The 21075-nt window shown below is 47.2% G+C and overlaps 1 protein-coding gene across 7 annotated transcripts in view; it reads left to right on the forward strand.

The window, feature by feature from the left end:
• The first annotated feature begins 443 nt into the window (after positions 1-443).
• LTBP1 (latent transforming growth factor beta binding protein 1) overlaps positions 444-21075 on the forward strand; it is a 387020-nt gene continuing 366388 nt past the window's right edge. For 3 of the 7 annotated variants that reach the window (XM_025868027.2, XM_025868030.2, XM_073897252.1), the window contains exons 1-2: positions 451-956; positions 1987-2057. In XM_025868027.2, coding sequence (XP_025723812.1) covers positions 466-956; positions 1987-2057 — 562 coding nt within the window. In that variant the 5' untranslated portion in view covers positions 451-465. Of the gene's footprint in view, positions 957-1986; positions 2058-21075 lie in introns of all 7 variants that reach the window. The other 4 variants (XM_073897251.1, XM_073897253.1, XM_073897250.1 and 1 more) reach the window with 3 other exon arrangements.

Below are 21075 nucleotides of genomic sequence, written 5' to 3' on the forward strand. Positions count from 1 at the left end.
AGGATTTACTGCCTGACGTCACGTCTGCCGGAGATTGGCTGTTCAGATCTGACACTCGGTTCCACGGCGAGAGCAACTTTTTAAAGACTTTGCAGCCGGGGCTGCCTCGGAACGTCCCGCGCGCTCACGCCCGCCCTCGCCCGCTCTGCCCCGGGCCCGGCGCGGCGCCCCCTGCACCCGCGGCCGCGCGAGCGGACCCTCACCTTGCGCAGCCCGCTCCCCTCGCCCCGCCCCCCCCTCCCGGGCTCCCGCTCCCCACCCCACCCCCACGCCCGCCCCCTCCTCCCCGCCGCTTTCGGCTGGGGTCTGGGGCCGCTCGGCCGCCCGCAGAACTTCCTCTCCTGCAACCGAGTTCTCCTCGTCCCGCCTCCCGGGCTCTCGGGCAGCCGGAGCGCGCGCGGGCGGCCGCACCGGGCGAGCCGCACGGCCGGGGGCGGGCGCCGGGGGCGCCGGCTCGGGCCCGCGATGGCGGGGCCCTGGCTCAGGTGGGGGCTGCTGCTCTGGGCAGGGCTGCTCGCGTCGTCGGCGCACGGCCGGGTGCGGAGGATCACGTACGTGGTGCGCCCGGGCCCCGGCCTGGCGGCGGGCGCCTTGCCCCTGGGCGGGCCCCCGCGCCCGCGGACCTTCAACGTCGCGCTCGACGCCAGGTACAGCCGCAGCTCGGCGGGCGCCGGCGTCCCCAGCCGCGCCTCCTCGGGGGCCCCCTCGGAGCGGACGCGCCGCACGAGCCAGCCCGGCGGCGCGGCCCTGCAGGGGCTCCGGCCGCCGCCACCGCCGCCGGAGCCGGCGCGGCCCGGGGCCCCCGGCGGGCAGCTCCACCCCAAGCCCGGCGGTCATCCGGCGGCCGCCCGGTTCACCAAACAAGGCAGGCAAGCCGTGCGCTCCAAAGTGCCGCCGGAGAGCCACAGCGGCGGGGGCTCGAGGCTGCAGGTTCAGCAGAAGCAGCAGCTGCAGGGGTAAGCCCACACCCTCCCTCCGCGCGCGCGCCGCCCGCGCCGGGACCCGCGGGGTCGGGGCCCCTGGGAGCCCGGCCGCGGCCGCGGGCGTCGTGCGCGGTGGGGCCGCCTTCTCCTTCCCCGCCCGCCAGCGCCGGGTGAAGAGCCGAGTGCGGGAAGCCGAGGGACTTTTGAGGATAAACTCCGAGTGCATTGTTTCTCGGCTGCGGGTAAACACAAAAGGCATTTCTGCCTGGGGCGTAACCTCCTGTGCGCAAACCTAACTATTCCTAGAAGATGGGCGTACACATGAAGTCACTACAGCTCGCTCCCTCGGCATCAATTAAACTTTGGAACTCAGTTTTAAATGTTTTCTAGCTAGTGAAACAAACAAACAAACAAAACGTTTTGGGAGGGCTGGCTGTAAAGATCAGCCCCTGTTCGGTGGCCTAAAACTTTTTAGCATCCTAGAAATTGTGGGCTTGAGCTTCCGTGCACCTGTGGGGTCTGCTTTCCCGGGGCGGGGGTGTCTCCGCATCGACAGAGTTTTCGGTTGGAAGGTTTCTGTTACTGGGAGCTGATAAACATCCTTCCTGTCCCCCTCCCCATTAATCACAGGTTGGGGGGCTGGGGGATATCTTGTTTTACCTATTCGGTTCTTTCATGGGTAGTTCCAGGCATTGTGATCTCACCCGTTTGGACACTTCTATCTAAAGCTCAGATTTCGTTTAAACTGAGGGTGAGATAATGTATGAAAGACACTTGGCTCTACACTGGGGGTTAAGAAAATCATTTATGTGGACCTCGTTCTCCTGTCCTGTGTAGCGCTAGGTTATGCAGGCGTTTTGGTTCTCCCGTCTTCCCCTGATACATGGTCTTTACCCTTCTACCTGGGCACCTTTGGCTTGGGCATCCTCAGTATGGCTTAGGACTCTCTGGAAGCCAGAGGAATGTGGAAGCGGGAGGCGGGCTTGCAGGGCCCCCTAGAAGCTTGGATTCTCTGGAAATAAATGTTGCGACTGCTGGACTCAGAGGTCTTGCTTTGTTTTAGGGTCAATGTCTGTGGAGGGCAGTGCTGCCATGGCTGGAGTAAGGCCCCTGGTTCCCAGAGGTGCACCAAACGTAAGTTTCCACGTTCATTGTGGCCTTGCACAGTGGGCAGAGTGGGGCTATCCACATGGGGGGAGGGAGATTCCACGGGGGTGACATGAGGCGGCTAATACCATCCTGGAGATATTAACGTCTGCAATGCAGTGTACCCCATTATCTGCAGCCTTCATTGCCACCCATGAAGGGTTGGGTCATGGTAATGATGATATCAGTGCGGCAATGTATTGTACAGAACTGTGCGGTGCATTCAGGGTTCCCCTGCCCCCAACTGGGTATTAATCACTGTCACACCTGTGGATCAGGAGCTAGGAAAAACTTCCCAGTGGAGAATGCGCCATATGCCAAACAGTACAATGAACTCAGACCCGGATATGGACAAATGAGAAACTTTAAGTTGATGGCGGGAGGGGCATGGGTAGTAGGTGGCCCTGTTCTGGAATAAAATATCAGCAGTTTTTAAAGCTTTCTGAAAACAGCAACAAGAATCCCCCATCCTTGAGGCCTGATTGTTTCCCAGGAGGTGACCACTTCGCTGTTCTTTAGAACTGACAAGTGGGGTTTCCTTCAGTGCTTCTCCAATTAATACACATTGTAGCAGTGTTTTAGAAAAATGTATTATGGGGACATACAGGTTTGAGACATCAGAAAACATTTCCCTGATCATTGTAAAGTTAAGGATTCAGTGAAAACGTATTGTGAGGTTCCGCTGGACAAGCTGACTCTGTCTGTTGCTAATTGGGAATTAAAAAATCTTCCACTCACACAAAGTTTAGCATTCTTAGGTATTCTCTGCATGGAGCTTGAGCCATAAACATTGTGGATTGGAATCCAAAATTTAGGTGCTTATTGGTATTCAGCATACTAAGATTTAGCAATTTGTCTTGTATACCGTTTGGATTTTAAAATACTGATTTAATATTTTAAATATCTCATTTAAAATATAGTTTGGATTTTAAAATAGTGGAAAAAATTTCTCGTGCAGTCATTCTGGTGCACTTGCTTGTTAAAAGGTACTTCCACTCCTTGAAAGAAACAGGAGGACTTTGGCATAATGACCTGGATTTTGTAGAAAGGAATGTCTGGATGGGTTAGGATTTAACTGTGATCAAGGAGTAATGGCAGAAATGAACTCACTGTCAGCCTCCTGATTACTGAACTCAAACCACTAGATCAGAAATGCTGTGGGTTGTAGGCATTTAGACTGTCATAATTTTTCACTTCTTCTTAGATTACACTTGACAATAGTGTACCAGCATTTTCTTGAATTTACGACGAAATAGGTCAAATTACACACCTTTTCCTCCCGTCAGTATCTCCTTCTGCTCAAAACCTGATAGGATGTGGTTTCCCTAGAAGGTGGAGATAATCCACCCATGACAGCACCATTGCAGTGGGATGCTGCTGTGTAAAGATTGAAAATACAGAGCAGGATTTTTTAGACAGTGGGTGGGTTCTCTTCCTTGATGCCTGTTAGAATGCACCAATACTTGAAGACATTTACTTGGCAAATGATGCATTCGAGTGCCTTCTCTGAAAAGGTGGTCTGAGGATTTGGGGCTCCAGAGATGTCTCAGAAGATCCAAAGATGCCCTAGAAGGGGGAGCAGCCAGGTCTCAAGGAACCACTCCATGGCTTCCTGCTTCTCCAGGCGAGGGAGACAAGGGCATGGTTGTGCCTGGGTTTGACTGGGTTTGCCCTTTGGTGACCCAGAAAGAGAAGCTGCAGAAGGCTCCGGGTCAGAACAGTGACTTTGGGGTCCCAGAGGAAGTTGTTACATTGATTTAGTCTCACAGTACCTGCAAGAAATATGTGTGGCTTTTGGTTCAAGTTCTCTTTCCTATTCCTAGAAGTTAGCCCATGGAAAGCATGGGGTCTAAGCAGTGCCACATCACTTTCTTTTTTGATGATTTTCAGCGTTCAGAAAATTGGCCTTCCTATGCTGCCCAATCTGTCAAATTAATGCAGGCCCAAGCACTAGAAATGTATATCATAAGTCATTTCAGGAATAATTTTAAAAGTGATGCTGGGGTAGGCCAGTGCCCAACCTAAAGTAATGTATGTACTAGGTGGTTATGTTTCAATAGGAGACTTGTTTTGTGTATGTGGGAGAGCCAGAGAGATGAAGGAGCCTTCTGCCTTTGGATGGGACGACTGGAGTTCCCACTCATGCTGTGAAACTTGTGTCCATGGTTGAACAGCGTGCTACTAGAAAAGCCCCTGGCCCTGAATTCAAATCCTGTGTGGCCTTGAGGGATTCACTTGACCTCTCTGACCCTGTATTTTCCCATCCAGAAATGACTGTGTGCTAAAACCTTGCTCACTTTGTTGGATTGTTCCAGGTATCAAGGTGAAAGAGAAAAGGTATACAAGCCTCGATGAAACCAGAAAGATTCTTAGTTTCTGGTTGGATTCAGCCAAGCAAATCCTGACTCATTTATTTATTACTCAGTTTTCTTTTTTTCCTGTGTATGTCTCCCTAGCTGGCGTCATCGTTGTCTTCTTTTTAAAGAATGTAGATATGAATCCCTTTTTATATTACAGCTTTGAAGTAGCTTAGGGTTGCCGGGGAAGGGGGAAATGGTGGTCAAGGGGTGCAAAGTTTCAGTCACACAAGATGAATCAGTTCTGGGAATCTAACGGACAGCAGTGTGACTGTAGTTAACAGTCCTACTTGAAATTTGCTCAGAGGGTAGATCTTAAAAGTGTTCTACTCCTTAAACAGTGTTAACTGTTATGTTAACTGTGATCGTTAGTTAATTAGCTTGATTGTGGTGATTACTTCACAATGTATGTGTATATCAAAACCTTATCAAGTATTGGACATATATACAATTTTTATTTGTCAATTATTCCTCAATGAAGACGGCAGGGTGGGGGGAGCGGAGAATAAATGAAAAAGCCAGTCACTCCCATGCTGTTCTGGCTTTGATTACCAAGAAAAAAGAAAGCAGTTTGTTCTGAATGATTTATTTTAATAGAACTTAAAAAGCGACCAAGTATTAGACTATTTGTGTGTCTCTAGTTCTTTTGGAATAAAGTTTGCTGTTTAGAGGTAAAAATACTCCCCTAAGGTATACATAAATTAAAGGGAAAAAAATCCTGACCATTTTGGTGACTGTAACTACTTCAGTGGTGAACTTTGGATTGCAAAAGAAATTGATTTGTGGTCTTTTTCCTCTCTCACTTCCTTATTTTGCTGAATTGAACAATTGCGCTTCAGTATGCTATATTATACTTAATACACGAACATGAAATTCCCCCTTAAGACAGTTGTCATCATAAAATGTGTATGCATGTTTAAACGTACCACCGAGGATGCCTCCTAATTGTCATTATATTTTGAGGATAATTGAAAGGGGTTAGCTGAAGAATTTCAGTTTATATAGGTCATGTCCAATTGATGCAAAAAATATTTCTGTGTAAGAGATCGCATGTGTTTATGTTGTTCAGTTTGCTTAATCCAGTGAAGAAAATAAGGTGCCCTTGGAGCCAGACACCATTGTTTTTAGTTGATTGAAACTTCATTCAAATGTGGCACAGGCAAATGCTTCTGAAGACTGAAGATTTAGTGAGCCTTGCATTGCAAATCAGTGTGAGACAGGCAGGCAGCAGACCTACACCATGGCACGGAATGCATTTGTGTGTCCACAGAGGTGGTCTTAGGGGCTCTATAGTCACCCATTCGCTTTCTGGAGGTACCCAGTTGCATGTTAATGCTGCTTTTCTAGACATCCTTTGTGTGTGGATCTCTAGAAGTTGAAAGTATGGTGTGGGATATGTCATTTTAGTTCTTAATACTGAGGGACTGTTGATAGTGATCCATCTGTGTTTTGGGCAAAAGAGATGGCACCACATTTGTTCTCTTTCCAAAGAGTTAACATTTATAGGAGGGTCTTTGTTGTTTAGAGACTCTGTCTTCCACTTGGGGCATTAAATCCCTGATGTGTACTGTTTTTGCCTCTCTTCATTTTTGCCTTTTTTTCCTCTCTCCAAACCGAACCTACCCCTTACTGGTTCTTGCAGTCTTTTCGTCCCCCTCTCAGGGTAGGTGTGGGCTAGAGAGAGAGAGACAGCCAGGGGGCTCAGCTTTAAAAAGGAGACTGGATTGGGAGCAGAGGACATAAAAGAGCATAAAGGCAAGATGAGGGTGAGGCCAGGTTGGCAGCGTGAGGAGGGCGGAAGAGCAAAGATGGCAGATAGGAGTCCCCCGAGGGTGCCTGGCACTTTGCAGACCCTCCATAAATGCACGGATGGTTCTTTCATTTATTTAACGAATATCTGTTTAGCTTTTACCATGTGCCAGGTTCTATGAATAGAGGAGAAATGCAGCCAGCTGCAGGGAGTACAGGGTCTGTTTTTACTCACTTAACTCATGGCACATCAAATGACTTGTTCTCTCCTTAGCGAGAAACAGAAAAATCGATATTCCATTGCTTTTCCATTGGCTTTCAGCCCACACTGCTTTGGAAACACACACACACCCCAAACCTAGCAGTGTTCCGTAATTATATGCAGAGGAGACAGCTACGTATACTCTTGGTGTTCAGAGATGTAGTAGATGGCATCGTCCAGGAGGGAGTAATGTGATGTGGCTGGAGTTCAGATGACCAAGAGGACTTTTCAGGCTGTCTCCCGTCCCGCTTGGCTCCGCGTTGCGCTAGCCGAGCTTGGGAGTCAGGCCCAGAATGATTACACATTTTTCGTATGCCTGCTATGGTCATTGACAGCTGCTTTGCCAGTAGATCTGCAGTGAGGTTTACCATGGCCCCTGCTGGGAGCGGGGTGGGAGGGTCGGCTGGCACGTCTTGTCATGTGGCACAGACAGCCCGGCAAAAGGAGAGGGACCCAGAGGTCAAGTTCACCCTGGGTCAAATATGTGTTCTCAACACTAGTTAAAACAAACATGGAGGAACCATAAATTCTGTGTGGCGACAGTACTTAAACCTTCATGGTGAAGCCCTCCTCCAGCCCGTGGGCCGGCCTGGACGCACCGCCTGGCTCCTACCTGGCCTGGCTTATTGAAGTGTTTCTCTGCCCAAGTGAACCCTTGGCCCTTAGGAAGGCTGACTTGTTGAAAGGATCTTTGGCAACCTTGGGAGTTTGCTGTTTCTGACCCTGTTATTTGTTGTCTTGGATTTTCCAAACATGCTCAGACATGTTTGGGAGCTCAAATTGAATTTTCCTGAAGTGCCGATTTTGTTTCCAAGTATCTTCCTAGCGATGAACAGGGGGAGCTGGAGTGCTGGGGCCGTGTCGCCACTCTTCACGCTGACCGAGATCGGGGCACGCGCTGAGGAGCTGCCGAGGGGTGAGGACAACTCGCCAAGTGCTTCCTAGCACATGGGGAGCATTTTCTTGACCTTCACAGCCTGTGTGGGTAGGAGAGGCAGGTGTGATTTATTATCCCCATTCAGGCAGGGGGGCACTGCTTGGACCCTACCCCGCAGATCTTGTGGCTCCGGATTCCTTGTTCTTTCTACTGCCCTGGGCTGCTGGGACATCCAGTGCTGTGGCCCCTCCGGACAGCAGCCCCGATACAGATTGGCTTTTATTGCCTGAATTCACTTTGTGAGTTCCCAAGCTGTGTGAGTTTTCTAGGGCGGGCCATGACAAAGTACCACAAACTGGTGGCTTAGAACAACAGAACTTTATTGCCGCAGAGTTCTGGAGACTGGAAGTCCCAAATCAAGGTGTGGACAGGGTTGGTTCCTTCAGGGGCTGTGAGGCGAGGGTCTGTCCCAGGCCTCTCTCCTTGACTTGTAGAAGGCCTTGTGCCTCCATATCATCTGCCTTCTATGCGTGTCTGTCTTTGTGTCAAATTTCCCCTTTTGATCAGGACACAAGGCCTCCCCTAATGACCTCATTTTAACTGGATTACCTCTGTAAAGACTCTGACTCCAAATAGGGTCCATATAAAGTCACACACTAAGCTACTGGGGGGTCAGGAGTTCAACACATTTTTGGGGGGGTGGGAGGATATAATCAACTCATAAAATAAGCCCAAAGATGTTGTGCACGTGGGCTCGAGAGGCAGGCTACTTAAGACTTGGTGTCCCGGGGCACCGGGGTGGCTCAGTCGGTTAAGCGTCTTCCTTCGGGTCAGGTCGTGATCCCGGGGTCCTGGAATGAGTCCTGCTCCGCGGGGAGCCTCCTCCTCCCTCCCCCTCTCTCCTGCTCCCCCTGCTTGTGCTCTCTCACTCTCTCTGTCAAATAAATAAATAAAATCTTAAAAAAGAAAAAAAAAGACTTGGCGTCCCTAGCAACGACCCAAAGATGCAAGGATGGGTGGGCAGAAGCTGAGCCAGGTCCCTCCCATACAGTCTGTGACTGTGGATCTGTCTTGGCGTTTTCCCTAATGCAGGAGCTGCTCCGGGGTGTGGGAGAGATAAGGAGCAGGCCGCTGGTGATCTGGGTTATGACTGTGGCCATTTTTACGTGGTCTGTTTTAAAAGAATCTAGACTGGGGGGCCTGGGTGGCACAGTGATTAAGTGTCCTAGTCTTGGTTTCAGCTCAGGTCATGGTCTCAGGGTCCTGAGATCGAGCCCCGTGTCGGGCTCTGCTCAGTGCAGAGTCTGCTTGAGGTTGTCTCTGCCCCTCCTGCTCGTGCTCTCGCTCTCTCTCTCTCAAATAAATAAATAGATCTTTAAAATAATTAATAATAAAAAAGATTCTAGATTGGTGGTTCCTAAATGTGAATGTGCAACTGATCCCAGGAGGAGTTTATTAAACTGCTTTATTGAATCAGCATCTCTTGGGTTTTTAACAAGCACCCCAGGGGATGCTGATGAAGGTAGTCCACATTTTGAGAAGCAGTGATCCAGAAGGAACTCTCTCCTGGGCATTATTTATAACTCTTTGTGTGGAACTTTAAAGCTCAAGCCCAATACTAAGAAACAACAATTTAGAAACTCCTCAAGGCAGGAGCCCTCTGAATACTGGTTTAGCTCAGTTTTGAATAGTACATATGGAGATTGCTGCATATAGGGTTGCTTCATCCAGTTTTTCTTCAGTTAGCTGAATGTTTGATAAATATATGTACTTTGTTGTAAGAGTTGAAAATATGCAAAATTGTTAATGATACATAGGTGCACTTAAAGTGTTTTAAAAAAAGGTTTAAACACTTTGAAACACATTGGGTGTTTTTTTCCCTCACTAGATATTTTCAATTACAAAATATTTTAAATATACAGAAACAAAAAATAATACATCCAACAGCTATTCATCAGGGTCATGTTTTTAAAAACTCCCTGATGTGGTCATTAAGCACAATGATTTATAGATAAGGGAGAGAGTATGGTCTTATCTTGCTCTAAATGCATATTTTGCTAATGATGTTTCCTGTCTTGTTAGTGGAGAGAAAACAGTACATAATTTGTTAGCGTGACACAAATTAGTTTTTTCGGTACTTACGGAAAAAACACATCAGAGCTGAATGTATTTGTATATGCTCATGTGTACCTATTAATTTGCCTTGCTTATTAAGGATGGAACATTTCATGTAGGCACAGTGCATTGGGTACCAAGAATCTGTGTGCCTAAGACAGTGTGGTTACAAGAAGGAAATGCTGCCTGTAAGTGGTCCCCCTTCCCCCCTCCCCAGCCTGCCTGCCTTTCTTGCCTTCCTCCTCTTTCTCCCCTTACTGGGTCTATATTTTCTTATCCTGAACCAGAAGGCAGTGTAGGTCAGTGGTTAAAAGTTTGGTCTTTGGGGGCACTTGGGTGAATCAGTCTGTCGAGAGTCTGACTCTTGATTTCAGCTCAGGTCATGATCTAGGGTCGTGAGATCGAGTCCCACGTTGGGCTCCACCTGAGCGCAGAGCCTGCTTAAGATTCTCTCTCTCCCTCTGTTCCTTCTCTCCCATCCCTCTCTTAAAAAAGAAAGGAAAGAAGTTCAGTCTTTGGAGTTAGGATCCAAGGCTCTGGATGTGAACACCGCCTCATTGTGAGACCTGGGAGGTGGAGGGGCGAAGGCTAGGTTAGCCTGTGCACCGGAACTGGTAGGATAATGGTCTGGACCACCATCTAGAGGCATGTTGGGGAACCACGTGAAGTAGTGTATGAAAAGTGCATGCAGAGCAAGACTCCTGCCCAACCATATTCAAGCTCTCAGGGGTTTCCATTCTGCCCTGGCCCGCCCCCTCCTGGGCGCTCCCTTTTACACACCCCTGTTTGTGTTTCTCAGGTCCCTGTGATTTCACTCTTTCTTGGCTCTGGGGATAGGTGGCCCTGGCGGGAGAGGCGGCCGTCTCCCCATCAGTGTGGAGTGGGATTTTCTCCGTGTCACGTTAAGCACCCAGGCTCCTTCCTTGCTGTAGTATCAATGCTGAATGAATTGAATAGAGTCGAACTAGCATCTCTGGTGGTGGTGTGCGGTAAATACGGTCCTCTAAACACTGTCTAGAGGATTCTCCTTCCTTTCTTCTTTACTTACTCTCCCCTTTTGGCAGTCATTTCCATTTGGTTTTCTTTGCCCTTGTGCTTCTCCTTGCACACCAGACACTGCTTTATTATGACAGCTTTTCAAGGGCACACCACCTTATTCTGTTTCCTCTAGCTTTCTTTCTGGAGGCTGCCCTGGCATGGCCCAAACTTTAAGACAACTTTTCCTTTCTCCCTGCCAATTTTAGAATCTTTCTGCTCAACATCATCTGATAGAGATTTGGGACCAAGTAAAATGAATGTTGTACGATTTTCCCTGTAATTTTAGATCCCTGAATACTGCTCTTGGCCAACTCTCCTGGCCCCCGTGGCCCCCTCACTGCTCCACATTTGAGTAATGTTGTTGGCACGGACGGACGTAAACAGTTTGCGAAATGTCGTGTTTTGTAAATTAGGAGATGGATGGGCTGGTTTTTGAATCCGTGCCGTTGGTTCTGCTGGACCAGAGGAAAGATGAGTTTGGTTCATGGATTCGGGAAGATGAATTTGAGGAAGGTGTTGCCAATCCAGGGTTGACATGGTCCACTTTACCGAACCGATGGGATCGGTTCTTCATGGGGGAGAACGAAAGGCTGGTTGTATTTTGGTGATGAATTAAGGGAGACTCTTCACAGAGGAGATTGTTGTTCCGCGGTGAGAACAGCTAGCACAAAGGCCCTGGGAGGGGATAGACCTGGCCCGGGGTAGGAACCTAGAAGTGAGTTTGTTGGGTTGTCAGTGAGGACCGGAATGATAGGTGATCAGGGAGCTAGAGCTGCTTCCCAGTCAGGTCTCGCAGGCTGCGCAAGGCCATAAATAACACAGGGGCCTTGTAAATGCAAGTGGATTTTATTGTTAAGGAATAAAACACAAGACAGGATTTGGTTTTTTTACAGCACTTCTTTGAAGGCATGGACAAAGAATGCTTTAAATTGAAAATGCATTCAATTTTTTTTTTTTACTGATGCTCCTTTTTTTAATGGATGAGAAAAATTGCATATAGAACAGTGAAGTACCCAAGGCCGGCAACACAAATGATCATCATAGCCTGACTGCATGCATTGTGCCCAGATCACCAGACCAGCCCCTGTGCTGCTGACATCCCCAGGCCTCTGCCGAGCTCTGGGAGACCCATGTTCCCCAGAGCCACCGGCGGAGGCTTAGGGTGAAAGCTTGAGGGTTAAAAAAAAGAAAAGCCTCTGGTCACTGCTGTGTTAAAAGGCACGTTAGTGGGGATCCGCACATCGTTCTAAATAAAAAAAAAAAAATGTTAAATTCTTTAAAAACGGCAGCTAAGAATCCCAATCTGGCCACCATGGCAAATTCAAGAGAGTGGTTAGGATGTGTTAAATTCAGAGTATACAGTTTATGGAATACATTTGAATGCTGTTCTGAGGTTTTGTTCAATGCACCCCCCACCCCATCTAATTTCACAAATTGTGGGGTGAGCCCGAGGTAGGTGCAAAGGCCACCTCTGCTGGGCCTCTGGGGCAGTCACTCACTGTCCCTGGGTGATTTTGTTCTTGTTTGTAAATGGGGTTACTAGCACCCATTGGCTACACCTCCTGTTTTGTAGTAAGTATCAAATAAAATGAGGTTCATGAAAATGCTTCACAAAAGAGCTGTCAAAACATGTGGTGATATTATTATTAAGGTTTTTTTCTGGTTGTTTTGTGAAAAGTTTTTAGTTTGTGAATTTTTTAAAAAAATATTTTAGAGAGAGTGAGCGAGAGAGAGCACAAGCTGGGGGAGAGGCAGAGGCAGAGGGAGAAGCAGGCTCCCCGCTGAGCAGGGAGCCCCACGTGGGGCTTGATCCCAGGACCCTGGGATCATGACCTGAGCCGAAGGCAGACGCTTAACCCACTGAGCCACCCATGCATCCCCAGTTTGTGAAATTTTTGTCTATAATGTGTTGGTATATTTCTTGTCTTGAAAAATAGGAGGCTTAGTGTATTACAGTGGGTTTTTGATGATTACAGATCTGTGTTTCACATCTTTATATTGATGGGGCCATTTACCGAAGGTTTATGGTCTCTGGGGGGAATGGTCTGGAAGTTGGTTTGAAAATAAACAAAAATATCTAAATCCCCACTTTTGTGCCCCCCCCCCGTGACTTGCTTTGTCCTCCTAAATGTAGAGTGTAAGCAAAGACAAGAATCCTTTCAAGAGAGCTATGTTTCTTTCTTTCTTAACTGTAATAGTGAAAAGGTTATGTTAAGTTAGTCCAAAATTTCTTAGTAATTGGAGGTGAAATAATACAGATGATAAGTGAATTAAAGGCAAGGACCCTGTTTTTGTTTTGCTTTTTATCTATTAGGAAGTTGGCCTACACAGTGGTTCTGTGTGCACAGTAGACTCTCAGTAAGGTTTCTTGATTAATAAACATTACAAGTCACATTTGTTTCTGAGGGAAAGACCAGCTAAAATTCATTTATATCAGGGCTACTGAGATTATGTTATTAAGCAGGTCCTTTTGTAGGAGAGAATGTATAGTACAGCCAGTCTTCCTGTGTAACCATTTTTAATGCTCACTTTTGAGTCTTTGAGGCTCTTTCATGGGTAAAATTGCCCCGTTCCATCCGATAGTATGGACGGCTTGACTGCCACTCCACAAACCTAGTGGTTCTCAAAGTGTGGTCCCTAAACCAGGGGCAGCAGCACCTGGGAACTTGTTGGAAATGCAGATTCTCAGGCCCGGTCCTAGACCAGAAACTAGGCATGGGACCCAGCACTCTGTGTGTGGTTTTTTTTTTTTTTTTTTTTTTTTTTTTAAAGGATTTTATTTCTTTCAGACAGAAGCGAGTGAGACAATGTGATTGGGGGTGAGGGGCAGAGGGAGAGGGAGAAGCAGGCTGCCCGCTGAGCAGGGAGCCTGATGCAGGGCTAGATCCCCGGACCTTGAGATCATGACCTGAGCCAAAGGCAGATGCTTAACCGACTGAGCCACCCAGGCGCCCCCCAGCACTCTGTGTTTTAATGGGCCTTCTAGGTAATGCTGAAGCAGCTATGGTTTGAGAAGCACTGCTCTAGATAGACCCAGCCCCTCCTTTTCATCATGTGTAGACAGAGGAGGGGTGCATGGAAGTTGGTTCCCTTCGGTTCCAGGCCTTGGGGACTAGAAGCTGTTTTCTCCCCCTTCCCAAGGCCATGGAGCAGTTCCCCAGTCTCAGATGGGCACCTTGTAATCTGAGCCATGCATGTCCCTACACATTCTATTCTGCACGCTCATGGAGGGGATCCAGGGAAGCCGTTTTGCCGTTCAGTGAATGTGAGTTTTGTACCTTTGGGCCTTTCTAGTTCTTTTCTGTTCTTTAATGTGGAAGATGCTTAAATCACACTTCTCCGTATTCTTCATGGCTGCGTGTATCAAGGTGTGGTGCTTGGACCCCTTGTGCACTGTGGTCCCCTGTGGGATGCATAGCAAAAGCAGGTTGTGGGACCCCACCCCAGCCTTACCAAACTGGAACCCTCAGGCGGTGACCCCATGACCCTGGTTTTCACAAGCATCTAGCGAATGAGCCACACTGAGGCTTGAGGATGCTGGGCTTAAAGGGGGTATCCTGGAATAAAAGATATTAAAGGCCAAGAATGATGAGGAAGGTATTACCACATTAATAAAAGTAACAGGAGGGAATGTGACATTTTGTTTTGGAGGCAGGTGCCATTACTCGTTTCCAAAATAGTTCAAAAGTGAAACGAAGAGCATGCTTTTATCCAGAACGTGCCCTCAGTGTTGGCAGGGACAAAGCTGTCCTGTGTGAGTATAAGGAAGTTGGGACGGAAAGAGATGAGGTGGTGTTGCTTGGCCATTCCTTAGGGTCCTGCTGACTCAGTCCTGCACGTTGCTGAAGGAATGTGTCAGATGTTTGGAAACAGCCCAGTTAAGAATTTCAGCAATGATCCACACTTTTATTAGATGTGTTTTTAGGAAAGGAATTGCCTGTTACAAGACTAGGAACCTGTGTAGAAAGAGCTGAAGAAGGAGTTGCTTTACTTTTCCTACAAAATAGGGAGTTTTTTTCCCCATTACGTATCTTTTTTCTTCCTGCAAAATAAATGAATGCAAAGATACTTTACCTGAATATTGAAGAAAAACTAGGTCTAAAAAAATATCTATTTCGTTTCCAAGTAGTAGAAAGATTTGGGGGGAGGGACGCAAGGCTTATTTAAATCATTAGTTTTTGTGATAATAGTTCTACCTGGTTAAAAGTAATTATTTTATCTTCTCTTCCCAATGTGAGCAAATTTTCTGCATGTTACTTTTGATAAAACACCCAAATGTTTATCCTGTAGATAGGGCCACAGTCTTAGAAAATGGTATTCACATTTTGAAAAGACCCAAATTTGGAATTGCTGGATTTTAAGAAGACTTAATGTTCACTCCTGTGGTCTCAGTGTGGGTAAATTCTCTCTCCCTTTAAAAAAAAAAATTTTTTTTTTTTAGATTTATTCATTCATTTATTTGAGAAAAAGAGAGAGAGAGCACAAGCAGGGGGAGTGGGAGAGGGAGAAGCAGACTCCCCACGGAGCAAGGAGCCTGATGCGGGGCTTGAAACCAGGACCCTGGGATCATGACCTCAACTGAAGGCAGACGCTCAACCAATTGAGCCACCCAGGCGCCCCCCTCTCTCTCTCTTTTTAGTTTTAAACAACTGCTAATGTTTTTATAGCTGATTTGTCTCTCTGTCTATGTCCTTAGAAGTCTACATCTTATGTTGTCTTCAACCTTTCATTTCAACTCACTAACTTTGAAGTGCCTGCTACGTAGAAGGCAGTGTGCAGGGGGCTAAGGATACAATCAGGATGGTGCTCTGTGGCGCTCACAGCCCAAGTGGAGGCCAGGATGATCACAACAGTAGGATTGTGGCAGATATGCCTTGGTATACTTCCCCCACCTCGAGTGCAGGCAGAACCCACAGCTTGCTTCTAGTTAATAGAATATGGCAAAGTTGATGGGATGTCACCTCCTTGGTTATGTTATGTTGTCTGTGACCCCTTAGCCAACTGGAATGAGAGGACTTCTTGCTGGCTTGGAAAAAGTAAGCTGCCTGTAGTGCTTGCGGCTTGCCGTGGAGAGAGCCACGAGGCGGGAAACTGGGGGCAGGCTCTCGCTGGTGGGCAGGATGAAGCTGGAGCCCTCAGTCCTACAGCTGCAAGGAAATGAATTCTGCCAACAACCTGAGTGCTCTTGGAAGTAGAGTCTCACTCAGTTGAACCTCAGGTGAGACTGCAGGCCGGCTGACAGCTGGATTGTTGCCTCTTGAGACTCTGAAGCAGAGGACTCACTCATTCTGTGCCCAGACTACTGACTCATAGAATCTGTGAGATAATAAATGTGTATTGTTCTAAGCTACTAAGATGGTGACAACTTCATAGACAGTAAGAGGAAACTAATACAAGGAAGAATGTGTAGATCCTAGAGGATCCTGCCTAGAGGCAGCCAGGGCCGAGTGCATTGGGTGTCTATAGGATGTTATGGGAGAGATGATGGACTGGAGGTCGTTTTAGGCAGGACCCATTGGCTCTAAGTGAAAGATACACAGACCAGCTAAAGGAAAAGAGGCTGTTTATTGCCAGATAACTGGGGGTCCTCAGGTTTCTGTTGGCGGCTTCAGGCCTCACTGGATTCAGGGGTTCAAATCATCAAATCAGGACCAAACCAGCTACATCATTTGCAGGGCCCAGTGCAAAATGGAAAAGTGGGAACCATTGTTAATAAATAGCATTAGGTTAAGTGTTACCTATTGCTAGTTTCCAAGCAAGAATAATAATAAGCAAGTGTTAAGTCCTGCATTTAACCGTTCTGGGAGCTGCTGTATTGATCCGATAGGTGTTGTGCTCACCAATATTCTGTTCACATGCAGTCGGCAGAGGTCTGGCCGGTTAACTCACAGTCTCCTGTGTCTGTGGGGTGTTATGATCTCTGGGCATTCTGTGGGACTGGACTGCTTCTAGAGCTCACATTTAATTTTCGAATTTCAACCCAGGGATCAATATTTATATCACATCATATGGGACAAAGTATAGGATATGTAAAAATACATTTTTTTTTTAAAGATTTTATTTATTTGACAGAAGGCAGAGAGAGAGCACAGGCAGGGGGAGTAGCAGTGGGAGAGGGAGAAGCAAATCCCCCGCCGCCAAGCAGGAAGCCCTATGCAGGACTCAATCCCAGGACCCTGGGATCGTGACCTGAGCCGAAGGTAGACGCTTAACAGACTGAGGCACCCAGGCGCCCCGTAAAAATACATTTTTTTAGAGCGATTTCAGTTTCAGTAACCTTTCTGTAAAGTTCTAATGGAGTTCCATTGAAAAAAAATGTCACTTAGAAACAGATGGAGTAAGTTTCCCAAAGCTTAACACTGTTGGGTTGGAGTGATCTTATCCTTTACTATTTACTCAGATGTTTACATGAAGACTGGTATCTGGGTTCTTAACCACATTTTCATGGATTTGGATGCTTTTCATACAGGTTTCTTGGACACCCTTTTTGAGACCTGTTTTATGAACTGTTACATAAATGGAGGTGTGTGTGGGAGCGATCCACAGGTTACCTGGTCTGATTCACAGCACTGCATTGCAGAGGGTCAAGTTATGTTTCATTAGTAAACGTTATGACTCTTTTTGGTGTGAGGATCCTACCCGTCTGTGTAGCGTTTGCATCTGGGTGGGAGACAATTGAAGCTTTTGGGTGACACGTCCAGATGCCTGGGAGAGAAATCAGTTGCCCTGGGACTGTTGGAGGGTGTCAGGGGCTGTCCTTTCTCTCGGGAAGCAGTGCCCTTTGTTCATTCTTCTGCGACAGTTCATCCCTCACAGACCGTTTATTTTCAGAGATTATAAATGCCTACTCCCCCTGGCTCAAAGTGGGATTACTCAGTTAATAAAGATAGCTATAGCAGATTTTTGAAAGTGTGATGACAAAATTTTGACTCAGGAAGAAGAAAGTGTTTATTTTCTTTTGCTTGAGATTGTCACTCATTTCACTTTTTATCTCCTGTCGCAGAACTTGTTGCTGAAAGTTATAGAAGATGACCTCATGTTAGCTTCTCTTTTTAAATATTTGTCCACATCAGTACCTGCAACTACAGAGGATTCAACCCCATACATTTTCTGAATGGACCTCAGGTGTCCAGGATTGCAAGAATCATACCTTTTGGTTCATTGCACATTATCATTGTTACTTGCAGACAAACCTTTATGATTCTAATGGCTTAAATAATCTTTCTTGATTTACAGTTGTGTCATTTAACTTCATTAAAGTTTGCAAAGCAGTCGCCACCCCAACTGTCTACATATTAAAGCTGGCTTTTGGTGGATCTAGAAAATGTTTTAAAATCGCACATAGAAGGAAAATGAGAAAAACAAGGGTTTGGGATCAGAGGATGAACTCATTGGCTTCTTTGACTTTTTACTGTTGCACAACTTCAGGGTTAAGTGACATTGATGCTTGGCTGAGTGACATGGGGTAAGGTTTCAGGGAACTGTTTTCAGTTGTTACATGACAGTATGTGCTCATCATCTTCAGTGGATGTCCTGACTGCACGAAGGGGGTGGCTTAGACTCCTATTTGGAAATGACCTAGGAAGTCAGACATCTAATTCAGCTACCCCATCCCTGTTCTAACCCAGGGATCCTCTAGGCACTGACAGTGCAGGCCAGTGAGCCTGTACTTGAATCCTCCTAGAGACAAGAAGCTCACTCCTTCTTGACTACCCGTTTTATTTTACAGACAACTTTGTGAAAAATAAAACTGATTTTGTGGAGCTGAAACATGCTTCCTTATAACTTCCATTCATTTGCTAGAGTTGGTTTTTACTTGTAGGCGATAAGAGAGTCCTCATGTGGATAAGAAATTCTTCAAAATATTGGAAAAGGTAAGATGATTATGCATAGTTTATGACTCTTGTTTCTCCTTGAGAGCATCTGGAAACATCTCAGTGCTGCAAATGTTTGTTGAGTACCAGTTGTATGGGAACACTCTCCTAGCGGGTGCTGGGGTGGGAAGACCTTTGCAGGGGCCACAAAGATGACTTGGTTCCTGCCACTCAAGAGTCTGCCACAGTGTGAAATGGATCCGAAAAGCACCTGGATTGATACAAGAGAGGAACCAAGTGCCCCTGGGGTTCAAAAGAGAGAGATTGATCTCGCACTCAGCTGTGTTAGAAAAGTTCCAGAGCAGGATCCAGAGGGAATGGAGATAGGAGTAGGGTGTTTTTGGAGGCTGAGTCTGGGAGTAGGGCCTTCCAGGCAGAGACCAGTGTGAACAAAAGTCCAGGGGTGGGAACCAGAAGTTGTGTCCGAAAAGTAGGGGAGGGTTTCTATTTGCTCAGATTACAGGATGCTTGGAGAGGAAGGGAAGGTGACAGGGGTGAAGTGGTAGGTTGAGCCAAGAGCTGGGAGAAGCTTGATTCCCCACCTCACTTGTTCATCCAGCAGTACCGTGATTCCATGGCAAGGGCACAGACCCAGATTTGAATCCAGGTGTTGTCCCAGAGCCTCAATGGCTGAGCCCAAAATGGAGATCTGTGTCCATTGTAAAGGGGATTTCACAAAATGTAAGTGAAGAATCCAGCACCCTGCCTGGTACATAGCAGAATCTTGGCAAACAGCAGCTATTAGGATTTCTGAATTTGACAGGCTTAGAGAAGCTGGGGGTGACATGAACAGACCCTGCAGTGGGGGTGCGGGGTAGTTTGCAGGGGAAATCCACCTCAGAGGCAGTGCTCCAGGTTAGAAAGGAAGGTATAAATGAGGAAAGAGGAGGCACAGACATGGACTTAGGAGGAAGAGCCAGATTTCATGTTTTAGGCAGGAGGAAGAGGAGAGAGAAGTCTTTTCAGGTTTTTGTGGGGGAAGGAGGGTGGGCCAGAAGGCTGTGGGGGGTGTGGGCTTGCTTTGGCGGAGGGTCTGGCAGGCCCGCCAGGTGGAGAGAGAGAGGCTGGGCCTGAGGGGTGAGCTGACGAGTGGGGAAACTCGGTCCAGGTCGGCACACGAGGAGCCAGAACCTCAAAGGGGCTCATTTAAAAGCAATGAATTCAAGAGACACAGTGAAAGCAAAATTGGCAGAGACAGTCGGACAGATGATTCCCGGTGTCTTAAGAGTTCTCAGGGAAAACCCAATACAGTCGTCACATTGTTTTTACACACACACACACACACACACACACACACACACACACTCTCTCTCTCTCTCTCTCTCTCTCTCTCTCTCTCTCTCTCTCCATACACAAGTTCAATCCAAGCACCATCTATTATTTAGGCCTGTTAGTTTCCTCAGAAAAACCCTTCAGGAAATCCTCTGCTCTCCCAGAGAATGTGTCTATATTTAGAAGACTTTTAGAGAAAGCCTATTGTTAAATTTTCGTTTACTGGCTAATCACTAAGAGGCTGTAGAAATGTAAATCACACGGCTGTACAGAGTGGTCAGTGGGAAGAAAGCTGCCTTTTTTGTTCTATTGAAGACCACGAAGTAAAAACATGACTCGGGGTCCTTTGTGACCCCAGGGAACCCAAGAAGGGTGGCACTGGCAGCGACCACAGGGACGGACCCCCTTGTATAATGGAGAGGAAACTGAGGCCCAGAGCACTGTGACTGGTCCAGGGTCACACAGCTCATTAGAGGCAGAGCCTGCAGCCTGCTGCTGAGCATTCCTGCTGCTGGAAGTAGCATTCTTCTCAGGCCAGGACCTTGGGACTACATTCCTAAGTGGGCGGCCCAGACCCAGGGGTCTTCAATGAGGAAAGTGTGTATGTGTGCATGTGTGGTGTGTGGGGTTATTCAGGGATCATCCATCTGCAGTGCTTGTGAGCTGGATTGTGGCAAAGAACAGAGGGCCGACCTCAGTGATTATTGCTATGCCCTCATGATCGCTAGAAGAGCTTTCTAACAAGTGTCCCCCACAGAGGAAAGTGCTTAACCTGAAGCGAGAACTCCTTGTCTTTGGAAGTCTTTCAGAAGAAGCTAATATCCATCCACCTGCTCAAGTTAACAGTAGTTAACATTCCCCGAGAACTGACCGTGTGCTTGACGCAGTTCTGCATGTGTTCTAAGGATTATATCTCATTTTATCCTCTTAGTGTCTCTATGAGACAGGTACAGTCATGATGCTGATTTTATAGGTTAGGAGAGTAAGACCAAAGTGATGGTAGGTGAGGTAAGCTGCCCCAGGTGACACAGCCGGTGAGTGGTGGAGCAGGATTATACCCATCCATGTGACCCCAGAGCCCGCATGCTTATCTTGTACTAGTGAGTCTCAATCTTTGTTGCAAGTGGAGTATCTGGGGAAGATTGTAAAAATCCCAGTTCTCAGGCTACCTCCCATATTAGTTAAGTCACATTCTCTGAGGGTAGCACCTTAACTGAGTACTTTTTAAAATATGTTCAATGTTCTATATCCATAGCAATATCAACGTACATACAAACCCTGCCCGCCAGCCTCGCTGCAGGGTCTGTGGGTAGGTAGTGCAGAAAACTAGCGCTTGCATGAGTACTTTTTTAAAAGCTCTGCAGATGATTTCAAATGGGCAAGGTTGGGAACCGCCGATAGATGCCGCAACCAGTGGGGTTAGTGTGGCTCAGTGCTCTTCAAAGTAATGGGCATAGGGATG

The sequence above is a fragment of the Callorhinus ursinus genome, unplaced genomic scaffold (assembly GCF_003265705.2).
Source record: "Callorhinus ursinus isolate GAN/ISIS: 27379988/994484 unplaced genomic scaffold, GSC_fseal_2.0 scaffold10, whole genome shotgun sequence".
Classification (NCBI taxonomy): domain Eukaryota; kingdom Metazoa; phylum Chordata; class Mammalia; order Carnivora; family Otariidae; genus Callorhinus; species Callorhinus ursinus.